Source organism: Motacilla alba, chromosome 2 (assembly GCF_015832195.1).
Source record: "Motacilla alba alba isolate MOTALB_02 chromosome 2, Motacilla_alba_V1.0_pri, whole genome shotgun sequence".
In the NCBI taxonomy this organism is placed as follows: Eukaryota; Metazoa; Chordata; class Aves; order Passeriformes; family Motacillidae; genus Motacilla; species Motacilla alba.
Genome location: NC_052017.1, coordinates 100,800,579 through 100,822,048, shown reverse-complemented (window position 1 = coordinate 100,822,048; position 21,470 = coordinate 100,800,579). Strand labels below are relative to the sequence as shown.

General features: G+C 38.8%; 1 protein-coding gene across 1 annotated transcript; it reads left to right on the top strand.

The window, feature by feature from the left end:
• The first annotated feature begins 7,229 nt into the window (after positions 1–7,229).
• NDUFV2 (NADH:ubiquinone oxidoreductase core subunit V2) lies at positions 7,230–19,459 on the top strand. The gene is made up of 8 exons (XM_038130200.1): positions 7,230–7,397; positions 8,486–8,548; positions 14,256–14,318; positions 14,402–14,518; positions 16,101–16,269; positions 17,490–17,599; positions 18,343–18,419; positions 19,301–19,459. Exons 1-8 carry the CDS (start codon positions 7,356–7,358, stop codon positions 19,392–19,394), a joined length of 735 nt encoding a protein of 244 aa, XP_037986128.1. The 5' UTR covers positions 7,230–7,355; the 3' UTR covers positions 19,395–19,459.
• The last annotated feature ends 2,011 nt before the right edge of the window (positions 19,460–21,470 follow it).

Here is a 21,470-nt window from a genome sequence, read left to right as displayed (position 1 = left end):
TTCTTAGAAGTCAGCAAAGCACAAGGGCAGATGCTGCATTAAAGTGGGAATTTTCTGAATGAAACCCCAGATAGGAATTGTATGCTGAGAGATGTAAAGATAAAGGATGATAAAGCACTAAACAGGAAAGGCAGGTGAGTTCAAGGGCACTATTTTAAGATAGGAGAGGTTAAATCATGCCTGGATCTATAAAGAAGACAACCCAAAGAAGAGTGACTAGAGGGACTGACAATGATTAAAGACAGTGTGATGAGTGGGCAACAGAAATTAAAAGAAAGGATGAAATGAAGTTCTTAGGAACATGGTCAGAAGAGGACAACAAATGGGAAATTTGAAGTCTCACTGTCTATTGTGGCAGGAATAGCACGCTGCAGACAAGTAAGAGCATATGTGTTTTTGGGTCTGGAACTCTCCTCTGTCTCTTCTCAGGCTCTGCAGCGTGAGCATGTATCACTGCGTCAGCTTTCATGAGAAAGCTGGGCCCAGGCTCTGGCAGTCATGCTGTTGGCACTCAGGCTGGGTGCTGGGTCCCAGAAAGGAGTGAGTGTGTAGGAGACACAGCTGTGGGAGGCTCTTGTGTTGCAAGCAGGATCTGTGCACCAGGATGCTCCTCTCAGCTTGGCAGCGATTTGTTCCACCACAGGTATCAGAAGTGTGGAACAGCTGGATTCTAACAAATCACTAAGGCATCAAATCAGCCCGTCTGTTCCCAACACACTTAATTACTCTCCAGGCTTTGGATATAAGACAAACTTAATTCCTGTGTTTGCAATTATTATCCATAGAGCTGTGAAGGTAGCTCTGAGTAGGAATGCATGTTTTGGTTTACATTAGGTAAAATAGATTCCTTCCCTGAAGATCCACTTTGATGCAAGGGAAAGGCAGATCTGACCTGGTGATAGCGAGAGCTATGCCAACAGCAGCATAAAGTCTTGCCAGGACCATCCAAGGTGAACAGATCAAAGAGTAAAGAACAAATGAAAAACAGCTTCTGGTCATCTAGGATGGTGTCTGTGTAATCACTCAGGAGAAAAAAGTTACTAGTATACAGTATAATTATTGTAATAGACAGGATAATAGACAAGGAGGGCAGAAACTAACTGTGCCCTAGGACACCTGACAGAACAAGCAGCATTTGCTTTTAGACAAGATACTAATGCATCAGAAAGTCAGTGCCCCAGAAGTCTTACTAGGCAAAGTAAAAATAGCCCTTTAAACTGCATAATAACAACAACTGCATAATAAGAATTTGACCAGAAGTCAAATTAATTCCTGGTAGAATTTTGCTGCCTTTAGGGGCAAAATGAAGATGTTGTCTCCTTTCGTGCACACATTCATTGTGTTGCATTTTTTTTGTTACTATTTTTTGTAACCTCAACCCCAAGAGGTGTAATGCATTTTAATTTCTCTTTAAGTAGGTCACTGGTTTTCCTTTTCTGCACTGCTCTCTTTCTGAAACAACTTGTAGTCTAAATCTTTATTTATTCTTTTTAAAATAGTAGGGGCAGGGAGAAAGCTCCACAGAAATTTCAAATCTATTTTGGCAATTTGACTGAATTTGACTTTAACCTCACCCACTCAATACCCTCCAGGCTGTTCTCAAGTTCTTGCTTTTCCATCTGCTAGTCCTATGTGGGTAAGGATTTGGAGAAGAAGGCATCCCAGAAAGATTAATCTGCATACTGCAGAAAAGAGGAAACTTGTTCTTAAAGACCACGACAAAGCAATGCAACTTGTTACTAAAGCTGTCACTTTCCTGGTCATGCAGGGTTTTTGTAAAAAGACAGTGTGTTACTGACCATCAGGACCTTAAAAGAAAACTGCCTAAAACTCCATCCAATTATGGTCTTCCTGTATCTGTCTCCACTGAAAATTAAAGTTAACTCTTCTCCCATCTCCCAGATATCTTTCAGAACTAGGTAATACAATAAGTCACAAAACATCAAAACAATCATTTACCCAGCATGAGGTGGGGAGAGACCTCAGTGAGGGACTGACAAGAATTCGAGTACATGCAGGGAGTAGCTGTCTACTGGAGGGTTCATCTTGATTGCTTGCCTGAAAGGTGGAGAGAGATTGCCTCAGTAAATTCTCAGCGTGGGATGCTACAGGCTGTAACATCACTGGCTGCATTAGGTCAGCACCCTGAAGCCCAGATTACAATTCCAGGGCCATGCCACAGGGATTACCGTGTTGCTTGGAGCCTGTGAAAGCAACATTCAGACTCCTATCTCTGCCAACACAAGATGTGAGGTTCACAGGCACTGTGGGAGGAAGATATAAATAATAAATGAGCTATATAATGACAGCTAGCTGTACCTAATTATAGTTCCAGTTGCCCTTTTGAATAAAGAAAGTTCAAAGCTGCTGCAAAAAGAGGCTGATACCTTTCCTGAATGGTGTTTGAACTTCACAGATTATTAACATGAAAAAGTGAGGAGATGCCAGTGGAAGCCACACCAGCCTGTCATAGCCTTGCTGAAGAGAGAAGCAATATCTCTAACGCCAGTTTACTTACACATCAAAACATTCTTCATCTTAAATTAATATTTAGCCTGAATAACAAAGCAATGCAAGAATTAAAATTAAATTGTGTACATTATCTGGAATATGTTCTTCCTTACAGCTTTTGCTACCTGACTTGGGAGACCAATCTAGGAAAGTAGCTCTGCAGGTTCTGTACATAGGGAGCACAGGGGTCAGCTAACTCCAGAAAGAGTGCAGCTCCCTAGCCTGGGCATTTCAGTATCTAATGCTAAGTGTGTGAATGTATTTACCTCCTCATTCCTCCCTATTCATTCAGAAGAATGTGTTCCTAGTGCCCTTCCTATGCTGCAAATCAGGGCTTATGAGTATCTGATCACTATGAACTGAATTTCTCTCAGATTAGGACAAAAATACAGCCCATGGAATAGGATGCCCACGGAAATGGTGGGCTTGTGCTCTTTTCCAGCTCTTGGTGACTTCTTGTGACTTACTGGGGGTCAGTACACATTTTCCTCACATTTTTCTATCTGTAAAATAAATTCAGTAATTCCTAATCACATTCAAAAATAAATCTTCATCTTTGGGTGACAAAGTTTTAACTACATACTATGATTATTTCATTCCCAGCACAAGTATCTATCTCTATGGGTACATTTAAGTCATCATTACATATCTCTAAATAATTTGAGTAGTAGCTTAAATTAGGATTCTTTTTAAACTTTAAGTGCATTTACACTTTCATACATAATATGAAATGTACTTTCACATAAAAGTTAAACTGCTACAGTAAATTGAAACAACTGCATTTGTAGAAAGTCCAAATACAATATCAAAGGACTTGTAAAAGTGCACAATGCCTTTGGGCATATAGTTAACAAAAGTAATTGTGGGTTGTTTTAATTCCATGTTCTATGTGCCTTCTCATTTTCTTTTCAGTCTCTGTTCTCTTGTAGTTATTTCTCTAAAGAAAAATGTTCTGTGGAAGTGGTTCCACGTGCAATCTCTACACTACCCATACAGTCATCTTGTGTTGGAGGAGTTCTGTGATGCTGATAAATACCCATTTTAATTTTTACAGTTCTTGGGTGAGTGTGTTAAGCAAGCAGGCACTTTGCCTCTACTTTGCTTACAGAAATGGGTCTCAGGTCATATTTTACACTAATTTTTCTCTTAGTACATATCATTTTTGGATTAACTAAAGCTAATCTATCAAAAGGATAACAACATTTATTAATCTGAAACACTCCTGGGTATAGAGGTCAGTTTTCTGTACAACACTGCAACATGAAGATTGCAACTGAGAATGTTTTGTTTTCCAATGTTTTATGGTCTTAATTATTTAATATCACCTCTTGTGTTTGTCCCTGATTTTTTTACTATTCCTAAAATAGATCTCTGTACTGGTTAAATACAAACATACTAATGTATAATTTTTTTTTTAAAGACCAGAGATCTTAATAGCCTTTATTTTTTCTCTTTTACATAGTTGACAGCAGAGCTCATTAAAGGTATTTTAATGGGATAAAAAGCCTCTGATACCACTTGTTAGATTTTAGGTTCTCTCCAGATTACTTGCTTTCAAAAGAATCTCTTCAAATGGCTTGCTAACATTCACAGTCCCCACACTGCAAATTACATACTATTTAAATTAGCTAATGTTAGAGCTTGTATTTGTGGATGCCCCATCCCGGGAGCTGTTCCAGGCCAGGTTGGATGGGGCTCTGAGCAACCTGGCCTAGTGAAAGGTGTTTCTGCTCATTGAAGGGGGGGTTAGAACTAGATGATCTTTAAGGTCTTTTCCAACCATGCTATGATTCTGTGATTCTAAAATAATAAAAATCTAATGCTTTGATGTATGATTGGTTAATATTACTTGTACTGCTATGGCTGAAAGTACTACTTTTGAATGTCAGAAAATATACAGTGAATGCCTGTACATCTGTAAATGAATAATGGGTTAAAGATTAATGAAAGCTGATCTGTTTATTTTTGTATTTCAAAATGGAGAGTAATGTAACAGCCATTAAATATCCCTACTATGACCATTTAAGTCAAAAGCCTGAAAGCAATTATTGGGCATAATGCATACTATAAAGAAATCCAATGACACAGAAATTAATTATTTGATTGCAAGTGAAAAAAATGAGGTTTATGAGCAAGTAAACAGTGAAAACAAATCAATGAAAATATCAAATACTGGTAGCAGTACTTAAATTACAAATGCTGATACTATCTGTCAGCATTGAGGAAATTATGAATAAGCAGCAGGAACACAACCACTGACTACAGTGAACCCAAATGTGAAGGGCAGTAATCTAATCAGAGCTAGCACCACATCCTGCCTGATCCCTAGCGCAAATGAAAAGTATTCTGCTAAAAGGACATAAATTACACTGCCAGTCCCCAAGTATATTTGTGCACATATGTACATATCCCTGTAGGTATACATACAATTATCTGAAAGAGTAATATGTATCTTAAAATATCCTAATATGTGCAGTGTTTCATATTTTGGGTTTTCCCTAGAGCTATCTGTTGAGATGTACCATGGCACTTGTCCCCCCATACACAAAGGTTTCTTTACAGGAAATCTTTCTTTTTCCAGGTGCACTTACACAGGCATGGCCACCATGGTTCTTGCTAACCTGGCCTTTTGTCCCAACAAAGTGCCCTGACGGATCATTTTGTGTGGAAAAATTCATACCGTAATCATGAAATCTTTTTAATACAATTCAGTTTGCTGTAGCATAGCTAATCCTGCCTTTTAGAAAGTTTCTATAAAACAAAAGACGGTCTCTCAACATAAGTAAGCAGATGAAAAAGGAAGTTAAGTCTTTGGATGAAGGAAAACACCGTAAGGAAAGCTGAATTTTTGTTCTCCTGTGTACTTATTAAAAGTAATTGTTACTCACACTGTCAGCTTGCAAATCATCAGAGTTTTAGTAAAAAAATAAAATATGCATGGATAGATTTTCAGTGTGAAATTCATTAAATTAATAAGGCTGCCCCACTGAAAGAAAGCCAGGGTAGATGAGAGGGTGGGGACTGCAGGGGAGATTCCTCCTCAGAGAGAAGGAGGATATGGTAAGAGATGTTGGAACATCTTTGCCAATTTGGAATGCTGAGTACTCACTGGAATAAAACACTTCCTCCTTGGCTGCTATTTGAAAAACGTGAATTTATTTGACAGTGAAAAAGGTACATTTGCACTCCTCATCACAAAACCTGAATGATCAAGGCTCTGCACAAGGATGGACTTGTGAACCACGTTCCTAAGAATCAGCTGCACCTGAGGAAGAGCCTGTTACCCACATCTAGCCCAGATAAATTGTGGATGCCCCATTCCCAGCAGTGTTCCAGCCCAGGCAGATGGGGCTCTGAGCAGCCTGGCCTAGTGGGAGGTGTCCCTGCCATGGCAGGGATGGGAACCAGAAGATATACGGTTCCCTTCCGACTGTTATGTATGAAATTGCCAATCAAATCGAATCAATAATTTGAGAGAGCCAAATTATTATAAAATAACAACGTATAAAATTTATTTCGTGATCGAATGACAAAGTCTGGGTCAGCCACGAATCAGACAGAGTCTAGCCCGGGACTTAGGCTCTGGGTGACACGCTGCGCAGTTCTTGGCCCCTGCTGCCTCAGACTGGAGCGGCACACCAATGTGAGTTTGAGTTCAGTTCTTATACTCTTTTTCTTGTCGCAGGCCAGGATGTCCTTTGTCCTTTTCTTAGTCTAGTGAATCCCAAAGACTTCTCAGGTCCAGGATAATGCTATCTGATGAAAGATGGTCCAGCTCTCGATGTCTTGGAAATAATTCATCGACTCCTTGTCTTGCGCTAGACAGAACTGAAAAACCTCGCTCGCAATACACAAAACTCATGTCTGGGGAGATATACAAGTCAAATAGTCTCTTACTGGAAATCTCTTACACGTTTAAGGGACTTCCCAGAAACAGATTACAAGCCTGAATGGATTTTCATCAGACGTATTGTCCCCCCCTCTGGCCGTCAGCAGCCAGGTATGCTGCTGATGGTGTAATTCTTTACTCAGCTAAAACCTCAGAAATTCTGTGCTGCTGCTTTCCTTCACATGTAAATGTAGTTTTCCTGTGTGGTATATGTGTGTCAGCTGGTTTCCCAATCTTGTGGACTGCTTTTCTTGGTTTCTTAAAACATGTCTGGGCAAGCTTCCTCGTGCTAAAACATAACTTCTGAATTCTTGTAACTATTTCTAACTTATTTATATCATACTTCCCATTTATAACTATATTACATCCACCATAACATTTATTATCTTATGAATTTTGACCTTATTCATAACACGACCCAAACCATTCTGTGATTCTGTGATCCGCAGTTCCAGCATTCGTACTGTGTTCACTGGGTTATGGCATCATACGGGAATGCTTATCAGAGGCCAAAAACACAATGTATGCTTATTGCTTCTCCTAAAGGAGGACAAAACATAGGGGCAAGCTTCCTATGGGTAGCAAGGTGGGGAACTCAGGGCTGAAAAAAACCCTCACTAGTTTCCTGCCATTTCCCACTGTTGCCGGCTCTTGTTTCCGAAGGAATCTCTTTTCTCCACGCTGGTGCGCGCCACGAGCGGCTGAAACTCCCGCGGACACGCTCAGGCACCCTTGAGGCCGGGTTCCCTGCGGGCCAGGGATCCCCGCGGGCAGGAACAGCGGGAGCAGCCTCCGCTTCCAGAGCGGGCACGCGCGCTGCGGGCGCGCCCCGGCGCATGCGCGCTGCGGGTCTCCTTGGCGCGGCGGGCAGGAGGGCGAGCCCGGGCCTCAAGGAGAGGGATCGGGACGAGGAGGAGCAGCGGGAGCGGGGATCGGCGCTGCCGCCGCCATCGCCATGCTCCTGTGCGCTGTTCTGCGCGCCGCGGCCGCACGCTCGGTAAGGGCTCCCCGCCACCGCCGGCCGGGAGTCGGAGAGGCCGCGGGACAGCGGGGAGGCCGCGGCGGGGCGTGGGGGTGGGGACTGCGGGTAGGTCGGTGCCTGGAATCCAAGTCTATGGACCGCGGAGCCGCCGTCCCGGCTCTTCTGCAAAGACGGCCTGGCCAGCTCAGTCTTGCAAGCAGCGGATCACGCAGGTGCGCCCGCAGTAGTGCCACGGGATGGCTGCAGCCTGTCGCTGTCATATGACCTGTCCCGTCCCTGGCAGCGTTCAGGGCCAGCTTGGATGGGACTCTGAGCAGCCTGGTCTAGTGGAAGGTGTCCCCGCCCATGGCAGGGGATTGGACATGATCTTTAGGTCCCTTCCACCCTAGAGCATTCTGTGATTCTACTTTAAGAAAGCTTAGAGTTGCTCAATAATTAATTATTAAAATACACGTAGTTTAATATAAAATTAATTTTAATGGAATAAATACTTGGGGTAAAATTATCAAATCTTACTGATACTTGCTACTGATACATGATACTGATACTGATACATGCCAGAATCTAGAAATGTTGATCGGTTCTGGCATGTCAGAGAGTACAGAGAATAGTTGAACAGAACTTGCATATGGGTCTGTGTTCTGTTCATTCTTCGGGTTTGTGTTTACATTTGCCCTCCTGTGCCAGTTCTCAGCGTTTGGTTCGATAAATGCTGGAGAAGCATGTGAATGCTTACTGGAGAAAAACTTCAGTACCAGTGGTGGTTTCTGAAATCTTTATAGCAGATAGGATGTAAAGTCACAAATTGGGAAATCCTTCATGAAATGTTGGATGAGAATTTGTGTTCAAGGCGCTTAAATTAAGCAGTAGCATGGTTAAATCCTTTAATTTCTACATTGTTCGAACTGGTCAGGAGAGGTGGGAGTCTAGAGATTTGCTTTCCGAATAGTACAGGAGAGCCCTTGACAGTCTCTTCTTGACTTATTGTAAATTATTAGTGATGGCAGTGGAATTAATGGCTTACAGTTAGAATGGAAATCAGACTGGTTCTGAAAGCGGGCACTAGCAGTATGAGCATTATTAACACTGTACTTTGCTTGTAGGCAAGGCAGATCCGATACTTGCATGGAACAGCAGAGCGCAATGCCACTGGAGCCTTATTTGTGGTAAATAATCTGTTTTACTGTAAGGGGCATGGGTTAGAAGAGTTTGGCATGTGCTTTTTCAAATCTGCCTAAAAACTTCTGATGGGCCGAACTTTGCTATAGAAACCTACTGGTATTTACAAAGGAGAGGGTTTTTTTTCTACAGAACCTTCTATTAGAGTTGTAATGGAGTTTTATTTTAGGTTTTATTTTAGTTTTTGGCTCTTGTATTTCTTGCCTTATGTAGTGAAAATGCTCCGTAATTTGTATGTGATTGCAGATGAGACTTTGCTTAAACTTTATTTCATTATAAACCAGTTCTTGTTTCCTTTATTTATTTTAGTTGAGTTTGTAATTGAATCTCATTAAACTTTTTGCAGGTGCAGTTTCTTGCTTTCTGAAATTTGCTGCAGAATTACCCATGGGCTCAGGTCCTAGCTGTGTTTACAGGAGTTGAAAAGTACAGTTCTTGTTCATGTTCTCTGTGATACAGCAGGTCGTACAATGAGTTGTAATTGAGGCCATTAAGCACTGTCATAAAAGGCATAAACAGTAGTAGTAATTGAAAAAAGTAAAAAGCCCTTGAATTTAAGTGTGTAAAGCAGCTGTGTTGTCTGTCTACCTCTGAAGAGAACCTGAAGCATCTCAATAGAGTGTGCATTTTGTCCCATTCTGCTCATTCAGAGCTTTAGCTGGTCTGCAGTTTAACAGCTGAATAATTTGGCATTTTCCCAACACTTGGTAAAAATCAGCTCTTTACTAGCGAGTTGACCACTGTTGAAAACAGGTGCTCAGGATTTTTGGACATGTTGTTGTTGTTGTTTCCTTTCTGCAGCTGTCTCTACAGCTTTAATCATAAAATGAAGTTAATAGGATCTCAGTATATGCTTTGTGTACTTTTCCAGAAATCTGAGCAGGAAATGGTGATTTACAGGGTGAGAGCTGGTGTTCAAGGAATAGAGGAAATGCTGTAGTCTGGCAATTTAGAAAACTTCAGTGTAGTTGGAGGTGGGTGAAGATAGGCAAATATGTCTTTTGCACCCTAATGGCTGTTATGTCTGACATATGAAGCTAGATAGCTTTGTAAATTCAAGATTTATGTAATTGTTTAAATTGTTTGCTGCAGGGAGGAGCCTGATAACAGCGAAAGGCAAGTAGAAAAGCTGAGTGCTTTGCAGATGTTTATTTAAAGCATCATTGATGACTTATTCCACAGCAGAGTTTTTGCTAAAGGACCATAAGAGTTTGGTTCTGTGCGGGTTTGGTTTTTTCCTTGTTGTTTTTTTTCTCAGTTGTTGTTTTTTAATAAGGTAATATTTGTTCTTCTCTGAAGTAAAAGGTAATAGGAAGAAGACGTTTGGATGTCACTATATGTGTGTGTAATTGTTTACCCTAACGAAATTCCAGATGCTACTTAAAATGGGAGATTTCAAGGGAAACTTGTCCTGCTGGTTTGAGACAAAGGCATTCTTTTCATCAACACCAGGTGTTCATATACAATCCAATCCATATACAGTCCAATCAGAAAATTGGACTCCCCTTGGATTTCTGTAGAGGAAAACTAATTTTTTAATTTTTTTTTAATTACAAGCAGAAGTGTCAAAAGTTTGTTTAAAAACTGCTTGTGGAGGACTAATGGGAGTGACTCAAACCTGTTGTGGTGGTCCTCTTAGTATGTCAGTTTACACACAAATGTCATGGGTTTGTTTTACAAAGCTTATTGCTGCTGCTTCTTGCACTTCTCATGTAGCACATCTGTAAGTGAGGAAGGTAAATGCATGCAGTGTACTTGTGTTGTAACGGCAGAGGACAGGCTAGCAAGGGACCTGGTTGTCATAAAATCTAGTATTAAAAGGCATGTCTGATTGGCATGCCTGTGCTTCCCTTTGCAGACATGTTACACGTTAACAGAAACACACAGAAATAAATAAGAGAACTTCTGCTGAAATGCCTTTGTATTCTGAAACAGAAAGAGCCTTTCTCTCAGTTATTAAACTAAGTGCTATCTCAGGCAGCTACATCACACTTCCAGTGAGAAGATATCAAGTACAAAATTAGGTAGATTGTTTGCCCATAGGAATGTAAGAGCAATCCTCCAAATCTCCACATTCTGATGCCTAGGGAAGGCCTAATTCCAGAGACATTAATTATGATTACCTTTCTTCATTAAAACATGCATTCCATATACTTGACTTTTACCTGATTTTAGCGTTCTTATCAACTAAAACTTAGCTCTTGTACTTCATTGTTTTCAATACGTGGACTGAGTTTCCTTAACACATCAACAGCCCTGATGTGGGCTTTGTCATAGGGGGTTCAGCACAAAAGGTTGAAGAATTGCTGTATTCAAGTTTTAGTTACTTGTGAAGTTGGTCAGTGAGATATTTGTGTTTGCAACCACTTCCACCATTCTTAAAGTAAGAGGGGTTTATATCCAGAGTTCTGTTGGAGTAGTGAATGTAGGGTACTTTCCCTTTAGAGGAGGAGTAATACATGTTTTTTTCAGTGCTGATTTGATAGGGATTCTGAACAGGTTGTTGCCCTAAACATCGCCCCTGCAGACCACCCAGTTCTCTCAGTTTGGTTTACAGTGCTTTGGACTGGTGTTTACCATAGGGCATAGCTCAAGTTTCAGGCCAAAGTTTTTGCAGTGTACATGAAAACTAAATTATTCGAACTATTCTGTTGTAGTTCTTCAGTGCTCTTTAATAATTTTCTGTGTCAAGAAAGACAGATGATTGGATCACTGGGAAAAAAAGAAAGCATAATAATAAAATGGCCCAGGTTGGTGTAGCAAAAGGAGTATGAGGTGACCATTCAGCAGCCTTAGTGGCTTCCATGGGAGTGCAGTGGCATCTGTGGCTTGGGTAGCCTTTGCAGTGAAGGCTTAAATAGGCTCTTAAATAGGCTGTGTTCTGTAATAGAAATGTAATTCAGTCAATGTATGAATGGAATGAAAACTTCATGTAACACTTTGGGCAATTGGGGAGCATGAGAAGAGATTTGGAAAAAGACTTGCATGGGGGCAGAATGCAAAGAGAACAGAGCCAGGCTCATTTCAGTGGTGCCAGGTGACAAGACCAGAGGCAATGGCCTCAGAGAACATCAGGCAACACTTTTTCACTATGAGGGTGACAGCACTGGCACAGGTTGCCCAGAAAAGTTGTGGAGTCTTCATTATTGGATATATTCAGAAGAAGCCATCTGGACACAGTCCTGGGCAAGCAGCTCTGGGTTTCCCTGCTTCAGCAGGGGAGTTTGACCCAGATGACTTCCAGAGGTCCCTTCCAACTTCAACCACTCTGTAATTTAAAATACTGCTCTGTCCAATCCAGTGTCCTTATTTCTGATCTTGCTCTCTAGAATCTGTGTCCTAAAAAAACATGGAAATGCACCCATGTCATTTAGGCGCATGCAAGTCAGTGTATGCAAGTCTCAGATAAATGGCACATTGTCAGACAAATGTAAGATTAGAGAACATATAAATTCCTAACTGCTCGGGAGTCCTAGAACTGTGTAAGCTCTTGATGAAAACTGTCAAACTCCCCATGGCCCAGAATTAGATGAAGTCCTTTCAGGAGAAGGGAAGATATAAAAGGTGGCATGGCTTAATTATTGCTCACCTCTGCTATAGCCTTTACAATATATCATGAAACCTTGCTACAGCTACACCTGTGTCTTCCAATATAAAGTCTTTATTATTCCTCTTCACATGCAGGGCATTTAAGGATATCAGCTGAGAGATGATACACTGAAAAGAACAGCTGCTCCAGACAAAGAGGGAATTTTTAATAAATCAAATACATTTATTTGCAAAAGCAATTGAGACGAAGTACAACTATTAGCACTATTTGATAGTGCTAACTATCAAATAGCTACAGAAGGCAAAAATAATAGCAAAATAGGCATGCATATTTCGGAAGGAAAAGCTAAGTTATGGAAATACCATGAATTGTGGAATTGATCTGTGCAGCTAAGACATGGAAAGGTCTGTAAGGGAAAAAATAATAAAAGTTGTACAGTATTTCAAATCAGTCTTCTCTCCATCAGCCTCTTTTTGAGAGCTTTTTTAACTCTTTTTTTACCAATAAAATTGGTAGAAAATACTCACCAAGACTAAATATGAGTCATCAAATGCATTATCTGGAAGGGTCAGTCTGAAATAATGGGAATCGTGTTCCTAAAAGCTCTTTTATGTTGTAAAACACACAATAAGCAAGAAATTAACACTAAATAAAATATTAGTGTGTTCAAAGGGCATCATTAATCTTTCTGTAATTCCTGTTCTTATAGGAAAGTCATCCTTGGTGAAGTATTTATCCACAGTAGTTTTATACTGGACTTGAAACTGTGGTGAGGGCACAATGCTTTCAAACTGATGGAGGCAGTCATATTGTCTGCTTTGGGATATAGACAGGATAAGCCAAGGTAATCCCTGGACAGACCAACAGATGTAATTGAAGTATTTGCCCTTGCAATATTTCCATATTAAAATTTCTAAATCCGAGAATAGCTGTGGAACACGCACGTTCTAAGTTCCTCACTGATGATCCAAACTTCACTTCAGTATGCAAGTGTCTTGGCAATGCTAAGGTTTTCATTAAATCCTTTGCTGCTTAGTAAGAAGAGTGAAGTGTGGCAACTGCAAAATCACCCTCAGTTACTGGAGGAAATGATGCAAGTGGAAGTCAGTGGAGGGGGCTACTTTGTTCTAAATACACTTCTGAAGTTTTATTATTGGCTAGTTGTGGATTACTTTTAACATCAAGCCTCAAGTATAGTTTGTATTTTCCCACAAACTTTCCCTTTGATTTGCAATTTTCTCAATTTGAAAACCATATGAAGCATGGAACTAAACTTAACTATAGGTATTTAAAGGAAACCAAAACAAGCTGCTTAGAGACAGCTAAAAATTTTGTGCAGGAACATTTTCTGCTGGAAAAGGATTTTCATCAGAACTAAGATTTTACTACAGGAAAATGTTACTTTTTTCAAGACCTCCAAATTTGTATTTTCTGAATATGGAAGAAGTAATTAAAATTTTAAGTTTCCCTAGAAGACCACCTTAAAAATAACTTACTAGAATACGTTATTTTGGAAATACTAATTCAGAATTCTGCTTCTTACGTTTTGATTCAGAATTGTATATAAAATGAAAATGTTGAAATCCATTACAAATCAAAATAATATATTAAAATGGATTAATAATGTGTTTGAATGTGCAGATGTTTTAATTCTACAGCAAACTTCTTGATGAGTTGTGGAGCTTTTTTAAAATTAATGTTTCATGGTAAAGGGAAAAGTGAACTGTTGTTTTAGTCTCTTGTTTATTAAGGTATTAACCAGAGCATTCTTACTCTGCCTATTGTAAATTTAAACATAATTATCAAACTTGTATTAACAGTGTTAAAAATATGTATTTTGATAACAACACTATACATTTTCTCAATATATGATTACATGTATTTCTCAGTAAATTTCTTTAATAGGAAGTAATGGGAATAGGTAATGATTTTCAAGAGTGATGAAATAATTATCAATATTTTTGATAACTTTCGCAAATATATTTAATCACTTTAGTACTACGATATTTTTATGTGAAATACATAGTTTTTATTCAAGCAGCTCAACTGTAACTGTGTAATGAGAAGGTATTTTACAACAGTAAATATGTCCTGAATCATTTTCTAACAACCTGTTTTTACACATTTTTCTTCTTTTCTTGAAGCATAGAGATAGTCCTGAAAACAATCCAGATACTCCATTTGAGTTCACACCTGAAAACCTAAAGGTATGCAGACAAAAAATAGTTCAATACACAGACTTTGTCTTTAGAGCAGTACTGATTTGTTTTCCTTCTTTCCCTTTAACAAGCGAATAGAAGCGATCATAAACAATTACCCAGAGGGACACAAGTCTGCAGCTGTCATGGCAGTACTGGATTTGGCCCAAAGACAGCATGGATGGCTGCCCATATCAGCTATGAACAAGGTATTTAGTACTTGATTATCTTTCAAGCATAATTTTATTGTTTTCTTTCAATGTCTTACTAGAATATTAACATTAATTAATGAAAGCTTACTAACATGGGAATTTACATGTGGCACAGAATTGTGAGAATTCCCTGTGAGACTACATTTTTAAAAATAAAAAGGGAAAACTAATGCAGAAAAACTCAGGGCTCTGTTTATATAATATTAGCCCATTGTTAGAAACTACAGGCAGAACAAATGAAAAATTAGATAAAACCTATTCAGATAGGCTCTTCTCCCAGAGTGATTGTAGAATTAGGAACAGAGACTTGATTTTGTTCACTGCTGAATGTGGGGGAAGAAAAAAAAGGTGATGTCGGTGGAGTTTTCTTCCTCCCAGATTAATGGCATTTCACACATTGCCTGGATTATACTTAATCTCTAGATCTGTAAGGACTCTGCAGAGCAGTGTTAGTGTAGTAGATGTCAGGAGTGTTGAGTAACACCTCACAGCAAGTGCCCGGAAGACTTGTCAGGTTAGTTATTAGAATTGTTTCAAAATAACCAGGCAAACAACTATTCTGCTCCAAAGTGAGAGGCTGCATGACAGTAACCAAATACCAAGAAATTAAAAAATCTGGTTTATATTCATATGAATAAATCTGTTGTACTTTGTGTTACCATCTGGCATACCATCAATTTTAAAGTGTAAAATTTTAAATTCAGTTTAAGGTGAGGCTTGTGAGCATTAGAAGAATGACTGGAGGAGGTGAATGAGCATTTAAAGAAAGGCAACTTATGTCTGCTTTATTTTCTATAGCATAATATAAAGCCTCAAAGCTCCATTAATGCTGGCAGTGTATATTAGTTTATTTAAGTTTCAGATTGATATTATGTTTAAAACGATCTTAAGGCTTTTAAGTGAACAAATATTTTCCATGATTTGTTATTTGCCTGCTAGAGAAACTGGAACATAAAACAGTTACACTATTGAAACCAGAGCCAGTTCTCAACTTGAGCAGTTTGCCAGGGTTCCTATGTTAATGAGATCAGGGATATTTGCACTAGAACTGGCTTCATGGAGATCATGCTCCACTCCCTACTTATTAGCTGGGACAGGAATCTGCAGATGTAGCCCTGGTGTGTCACAGAACCTGAGGGAGACCTGTTCTGTATTAATTAGATAAGCACAGTACCAGCTTACAAGTATTCCTTACCAAAAGGCTTCCATGGATTAGTGTGAGCAGGCTCGTACAGGTTGGTTCATTGACACAGCCCAAGTGCACTGTGAGCTGGAGCTGACAAGGAAACCCAAACCCAGCTGACTCCTCACATCCCCTTGTGTCTGACAAGAGATGCTGGAGGACTCGAGCTCCTCGCTGTGCTGATCCACGGCTTAGTGGAGTTTGTGCTCAAGCAGGGTGATGCCAGTCACAGAACTCAAGTGTCCAGTCTTGGCACTTGGAATACATTTGTGCTTTGATACACACCCCCACCCTCCTACTTACCTGTTACTGCAGACAGGACACTGAGATGGTTTGCTAAATCCCTTTACTGCTGTCCTCAGAGAATTCAATGTAGCATGTTTTTGCCTGTCACAGGTTGCTGAAGTTTTAGAAATGCCTCCCATGAGAGTCTATGAAGTAGCAACCTTCTACACCATGTACAATCGCAAACCTGTTGGGAAATACCACATTCAGGTCTGCACCACCACACCGTGCATGCTGCGAGACTCTGACAGCATTTTAGAAGCCATTAAGAAGAAACTTGGTATGACATAAATAATTTACTTTTTTTTTTACCTTTGTTTAATGATACTGAAGTAAAATTCTTCATATAGTGGAAGGAAAAAAACTGGCCTCGTTCAACTTTGTAAGGTTCACATGGGCCTGCCTCTATCCTGTCAAGGTCCCTCTGGATGATAACATGATGTTAACATAATTTATGAATTCTCCATGGGAAAAGTTAATTGAGAAGGGTGCATCATGGGATGTAAGGAGTACTCGGGGGTTTTGTTTGTGGGTTGGGTTTTTTCCTCCTTTTTGGGTGGTTATGGGGAGAAAAGAAGGTAAGATCAGCAACTGACAACTCTTCCCCTTCTATGAAAAGCTGTGTTAACTTTTTCTAAGAACTGGTGATAACAGCTGCAGAACAGCTGCAGATATATCTATCATTTCATATACTCTGTTGTCTGAAAAAGGCACATTTAATGTCTTGTTACTGCATAGATAGCTTAATTTCAACTGAAACTCTCAGCTTCAGAAATCAAAGCAGTAAGAATGATTCTGTAGTTTCTACTGAGACAGGTCTTACTTACAACTTTGATTATTTCCAACCCCTTCCTACTAGTACATGGAGGAAAACTGCTTTTCAGTATTCTTCCTTCCATGGAGTATTTTGTAGAGGTCAGATTCTGAGATGTTACTTGGACTAACTCGCCTCTTGGGGAAGGTCTGTTATCTCTAGCAGTAGAACAGTAACATGCCATGGAGGCTAAGTATGTGTACAGTTTGGTAAATCATCTTTTTTGTATAAACTTGAAAGTTGTTTATGAATTTGAAGCTAACAATGTTTGGATGTTGGTTAATTTGGGAATATTCAACACTGTATATTAATGCATTTCCTATCAGCACATAAAAGCTATGTGTCTCTATTTTTCCTTTTTATTATACTGATTACTAAGAATGTTCTTGAGTAGATCTGTTGTGTTTCTTAGAACTGTCATTTCATGGTCATTTTTCAGTGATTGATACCTGTAAACAAGGTCTCAAAAATGTATCTGAAAATTGACTTAATGGTTTGTTAGAAACTTCTGGTTTATTAGAAACTTCTGTTTAATGGAAACATTTTGGACTCATTTAAGGGGGTTTAACTTTGCAAATGCTTTAAGGCCCACCTACAAGTAATGCAATATCCATGGAGTACTTAGATTCATGCTCTATTACTCTTGTTCATAACCATTGCTGAGCCTAATTAATTTATTGGTTTAGGTATTAAAGTTGGGGAAACAACACCTGATAAGCTCTTCACGCTGATAGAAGTGGAATGTTTAGGTGCTTGTGTAAACGCACCAATGGTACAAATAAATGACAATTACTATGTAAGTACTGCATTTCCTTTTAAAAGATAAAAGTTTCTTTGCTGGCTTACCTGTATTTTGCAGTTGTTCCAGATTGTGAAGTTGTGGTCAGTTTTCCAATTCCTATTGTCAGGAAGAACTCATTTCCTACAGCATCTTTTAGTTTCTTGGCCTCTTGCTAGAACACTTCATTTGTATCAGTGTATTTTTCATTTCAGTTACTATCTTGATTATACAAGAGGAGTGATGCATTTTTGTGATTGTGGTCTGCCTGTAAAGCTGGAATTTTAAATAGGTATTTGATAAGCTTTTGAAAGCATTTTAAAGCAGTCTGTTAAAAAGTATGGACTAATTTAGGAAGTGTAGTCTTGAACTGTATCCAAAATTTTTTTGTTGCAGCTGACACCATTCTTCATGACACACATTATGTGTCATGGCATATGTGCAGTGGGTAGGCAGAGATCCAGCTCCCTAGTATCAGGAAGCTGAAAACACAAACCCTTGGCCTGCATCAACATTGTTTGTTTTAACATAATTTCTGCAACTACACATGAAATGAAGTCTCAACATTAAAATGACAGTAGACTTTTCAGTTGTCCTCAGTCTTTAAGCCACTCAGTCTTTAAGCCACTATGTGTGTTAATGGATAGGATCAAAATTAACCTGTGCTAGGGTCACACCGATCTGGTAAATCAGAAGTGCTGCATTTAGCATAACTGATGACTCTCTCAGTTTTATCAATAATTTAATTTTTTGTTTTACAGGAAGATTTGACACCCAAAGATATTGAAGACATAATTGATGAGCTAAAGGCTGGCAAAGTTCCTAAACCAGGCCCAAGGTATGCTATCTTTATAATGAGCTATAATATATAATTGCCACAAAGGGTCATCCTTCTGAGAAACTAAATTGCTTTTCCAGTGATTTGAGTTCACAGCCTACAGCTAAAAAGCATTAATTAATTTACTGAGCAAAAGTGCATGCATTCAAAGCCAAAACAAACTGGAAAGAACTGAGAATTTGCATGTTCTTGATGACTGACCAGAGGAGCATGGAATGTGAAAACATGAATTCTGATTTGTCTTAGTACTTAATAGGTGAATGATGTCACCTGTTGGAATTTTTGTATCGATCATTTAAACCGACAAATTCCTGTTGGTGGGCTGGTTGGTTGGTTGTGTTGGTTTTTTCTGATTTCTGACAAAAACCAAAGATTTTAAGTTAGTGAGAGGGGTGTTACTGCTGAACTTTTCTTATCTGGTATTCCCCACTGTTCTTTGTTAGCTCACCTACATTTGTGTCAATGGGGAAATTAATTTGACTTCAGTGTTACTTATTTCTATTTTTTTCTATAAAGATATTTTGAGTACAAGAACAATAATCTTAAAGCAGTTACAGTTTCAAAAAAACACAGGGAAGCACCTATAACAAAACTGATTGATAAAATTTGATGCTGCCTGGCCAACCTATAAATGAATATAAAAGAAAACAAGTGGTCCTTGCTTGCATTTCAGTAATGAATTTTTTGTCACTACTTGGATTTGGAATGCTTTTACTTTAACAGCTCCATCACAGTTTTTGTGAAGGTTGAATGGGAAGAACAAAACAGAAAATAGTGGCTTCAGCCTTAAGTCAGAATTGTGACTGTCTTCCATCCAATGATTAAACAGAATCTGAGTTGTTATCAATACCAGCAATTAATAAACTGCTTTCATTTTTCAGGAGTGGACGTTTTTCTTGTGAGCCAGCTGGTGGCCTTACTTCCCTGACTGAACCACCCAAAGGACCAGGTTTTGGAGTTCGAGATGATCTCTAAGGATTTTTGTAATATAAGATAAACTGTCTGAAAAGAATAAAGTATCTTCAATCTCAGTAAAATTACATACATTCTAATGTTTTGGTTTAAAAAAAAAACCAGCAGTTAGACTTTCTAACTTACTGTGGTTTTAACTACAGAACAGTTTAATCACAATTCTAGATTATAAGAAAAGTGGTTCTGTAGACTGTGTAAAGTGTTTCCCTGAATGTGTCCACTTACAGTCAACGAGAGATGAAAAGTTGCATCTTTTGATCTGTCATTGAAAATTCTTTCAGCTTTTTCTAAAGCTCTTTGAAGACGCAACAAACCTAAATTACAAATCTGGCAAATGCACAAGGAATCAAACTGAAAGGAGATTATCTGATAGAAAATCATCATTTTACTTTTATTGACAATTTATAAACAAACACACACAAACAAAGCTTCCTTTGTAAGTTTATTTAGTAGAGACAAGGTATGGAGTTGGGGGAAGACAGAATATATGAGAGCAGTTCAACATGTGCTTAAGGGATCTGACACTGGATCTTTGATTCACAGATCCTTCTTTGACCTTATTACTGTGCACCAACTACTTCCAAGAACTAATCTGTGTGAAATTGAGGAATTTCTTTCAATATCAAAAAGCTGAAGATAATTTTTTAGAAAATTACTCCATACTGACATTTCATACCTATGCTTATAAAACTGGGCAAATGCTTCAGCTATACAGACATACATTTCCATGTAAATTAGGAAATGCAGACACATCAGTCACCTGAGACCATATTGTGTCTGTCTCTCCTCAAATCTGCCATGGAATTTATATTTGTATTACAATTGATGAGATAGATGAAGCTTACCTGTATCACTTACAATTTTATTCTACATTATATTTAGTTTGTTTTGATAGTCTGATTAATAATATTTCACTAAACTGTTCTTCCTCTTCAGCGTTAAATTGTGTTTTTACAGATTACCTGCATAATGCTATGTCATGTAGTCTATTCATGCACCAGTTCCTTCACACACCATTAAAAAAGCAGTACTACTGTTGGTAGTTCTGGGAACATAATATATCTGTAAATAATTTGTATGATAAACTTGCTCTCTCTTCCATATTACTATATTTATAAAATGAAATAATTGAATTGTGTACAAATGGAAAAGAAAATTCAATAACTACAATACACACAACTCATGAGTGAAGTAGTTTCCAAACAAGCATGACAAAAAATCTTGTGTAGAAGCAGTACAGAACATAGTGCGCAGCAGAAAATAGTACATGGATTGAAATCTAATCTGTCATTTAAAGTCTCTGAATGCTCTTCTGAAAGGTCACTCCATGTTTGTAATAGCCTCAGGCCTTGTAGCAGGCCAGGCATCTGGCACTATGTGGCACTTCTCTAGAGACATGAGGCAGACAGCATCTCACATCTTGATGCAAAGACAGGCTCATTTTATCAGTATCCCAGTCTGACTACACTGTGTGTTCCATTTTAACAGCAAAGCTGTATTCTGGTTCATACAGCCTTACCTTATTCTAACCTTTGAAGTGTATGTTGAATACAAGTGAGGATGTTGCATGCATGGATGTGGAACTATATTGTGCTACAGTTATTCATGGCTTATATGTAACAATGAAATCCCATGGGATTGCATAATTGTGTTGAAGGGAAACATAGTTTTGGATCTGCCCAGGTTGAAACATCCAACTATACAAAAACAAAGCTCTAGAATGCCAGACTCCACCCATTTTTAAAGTTAGACAGAATTTGTAGCCTTATCTCAATTTTCTTCCCAATTTATTCCATCTGCACATGACAATTTTGATGTCTGTCTCAGGAGAAGAACATGGACCTCCACAGTTCCCATATTTTGGAGATTGTTAGTGATGTTCCACAAACAAGCTGTCAGTCATTTTGATGCAACATGTGAGAATCTGCCAATCACTTGACTGGAATAGGATAATTTACATGATCCCTACTGCATGGCACAAGTCTGATACATCACTCTTTAAACTGAGTACTGGAGGGCAGCTACAGGACTGTGAAATGAAAGACAAATAAGAAAATAACTGTTACTCTTCTCTCTCAT

Bases quoted from the DNA above. Each gene is read 5' to 3' on its own strand.
- NDUFV2 (XM_038130200.1), top strand. From the start codon at position 7,356: ATGCTCCTGTGCGCTGTTCTGCGCGCCGCGGCCGCACGCTCG. The intron at 14,519-16,100 runs GTATTTAGTACT...TGCCTGTCACAG, and splicing joins CCATATCAGCTATGAACAAG to GTTGCTGAAGTTTTAGAAAT. The intron at 18,420-19,300 runs GTATGCTATCTT...TTCATTTTTCAG, and splicing joins GTTCCTAAACCAGGCCCAAG to GAGTGGACGTTTTTCTTGTG.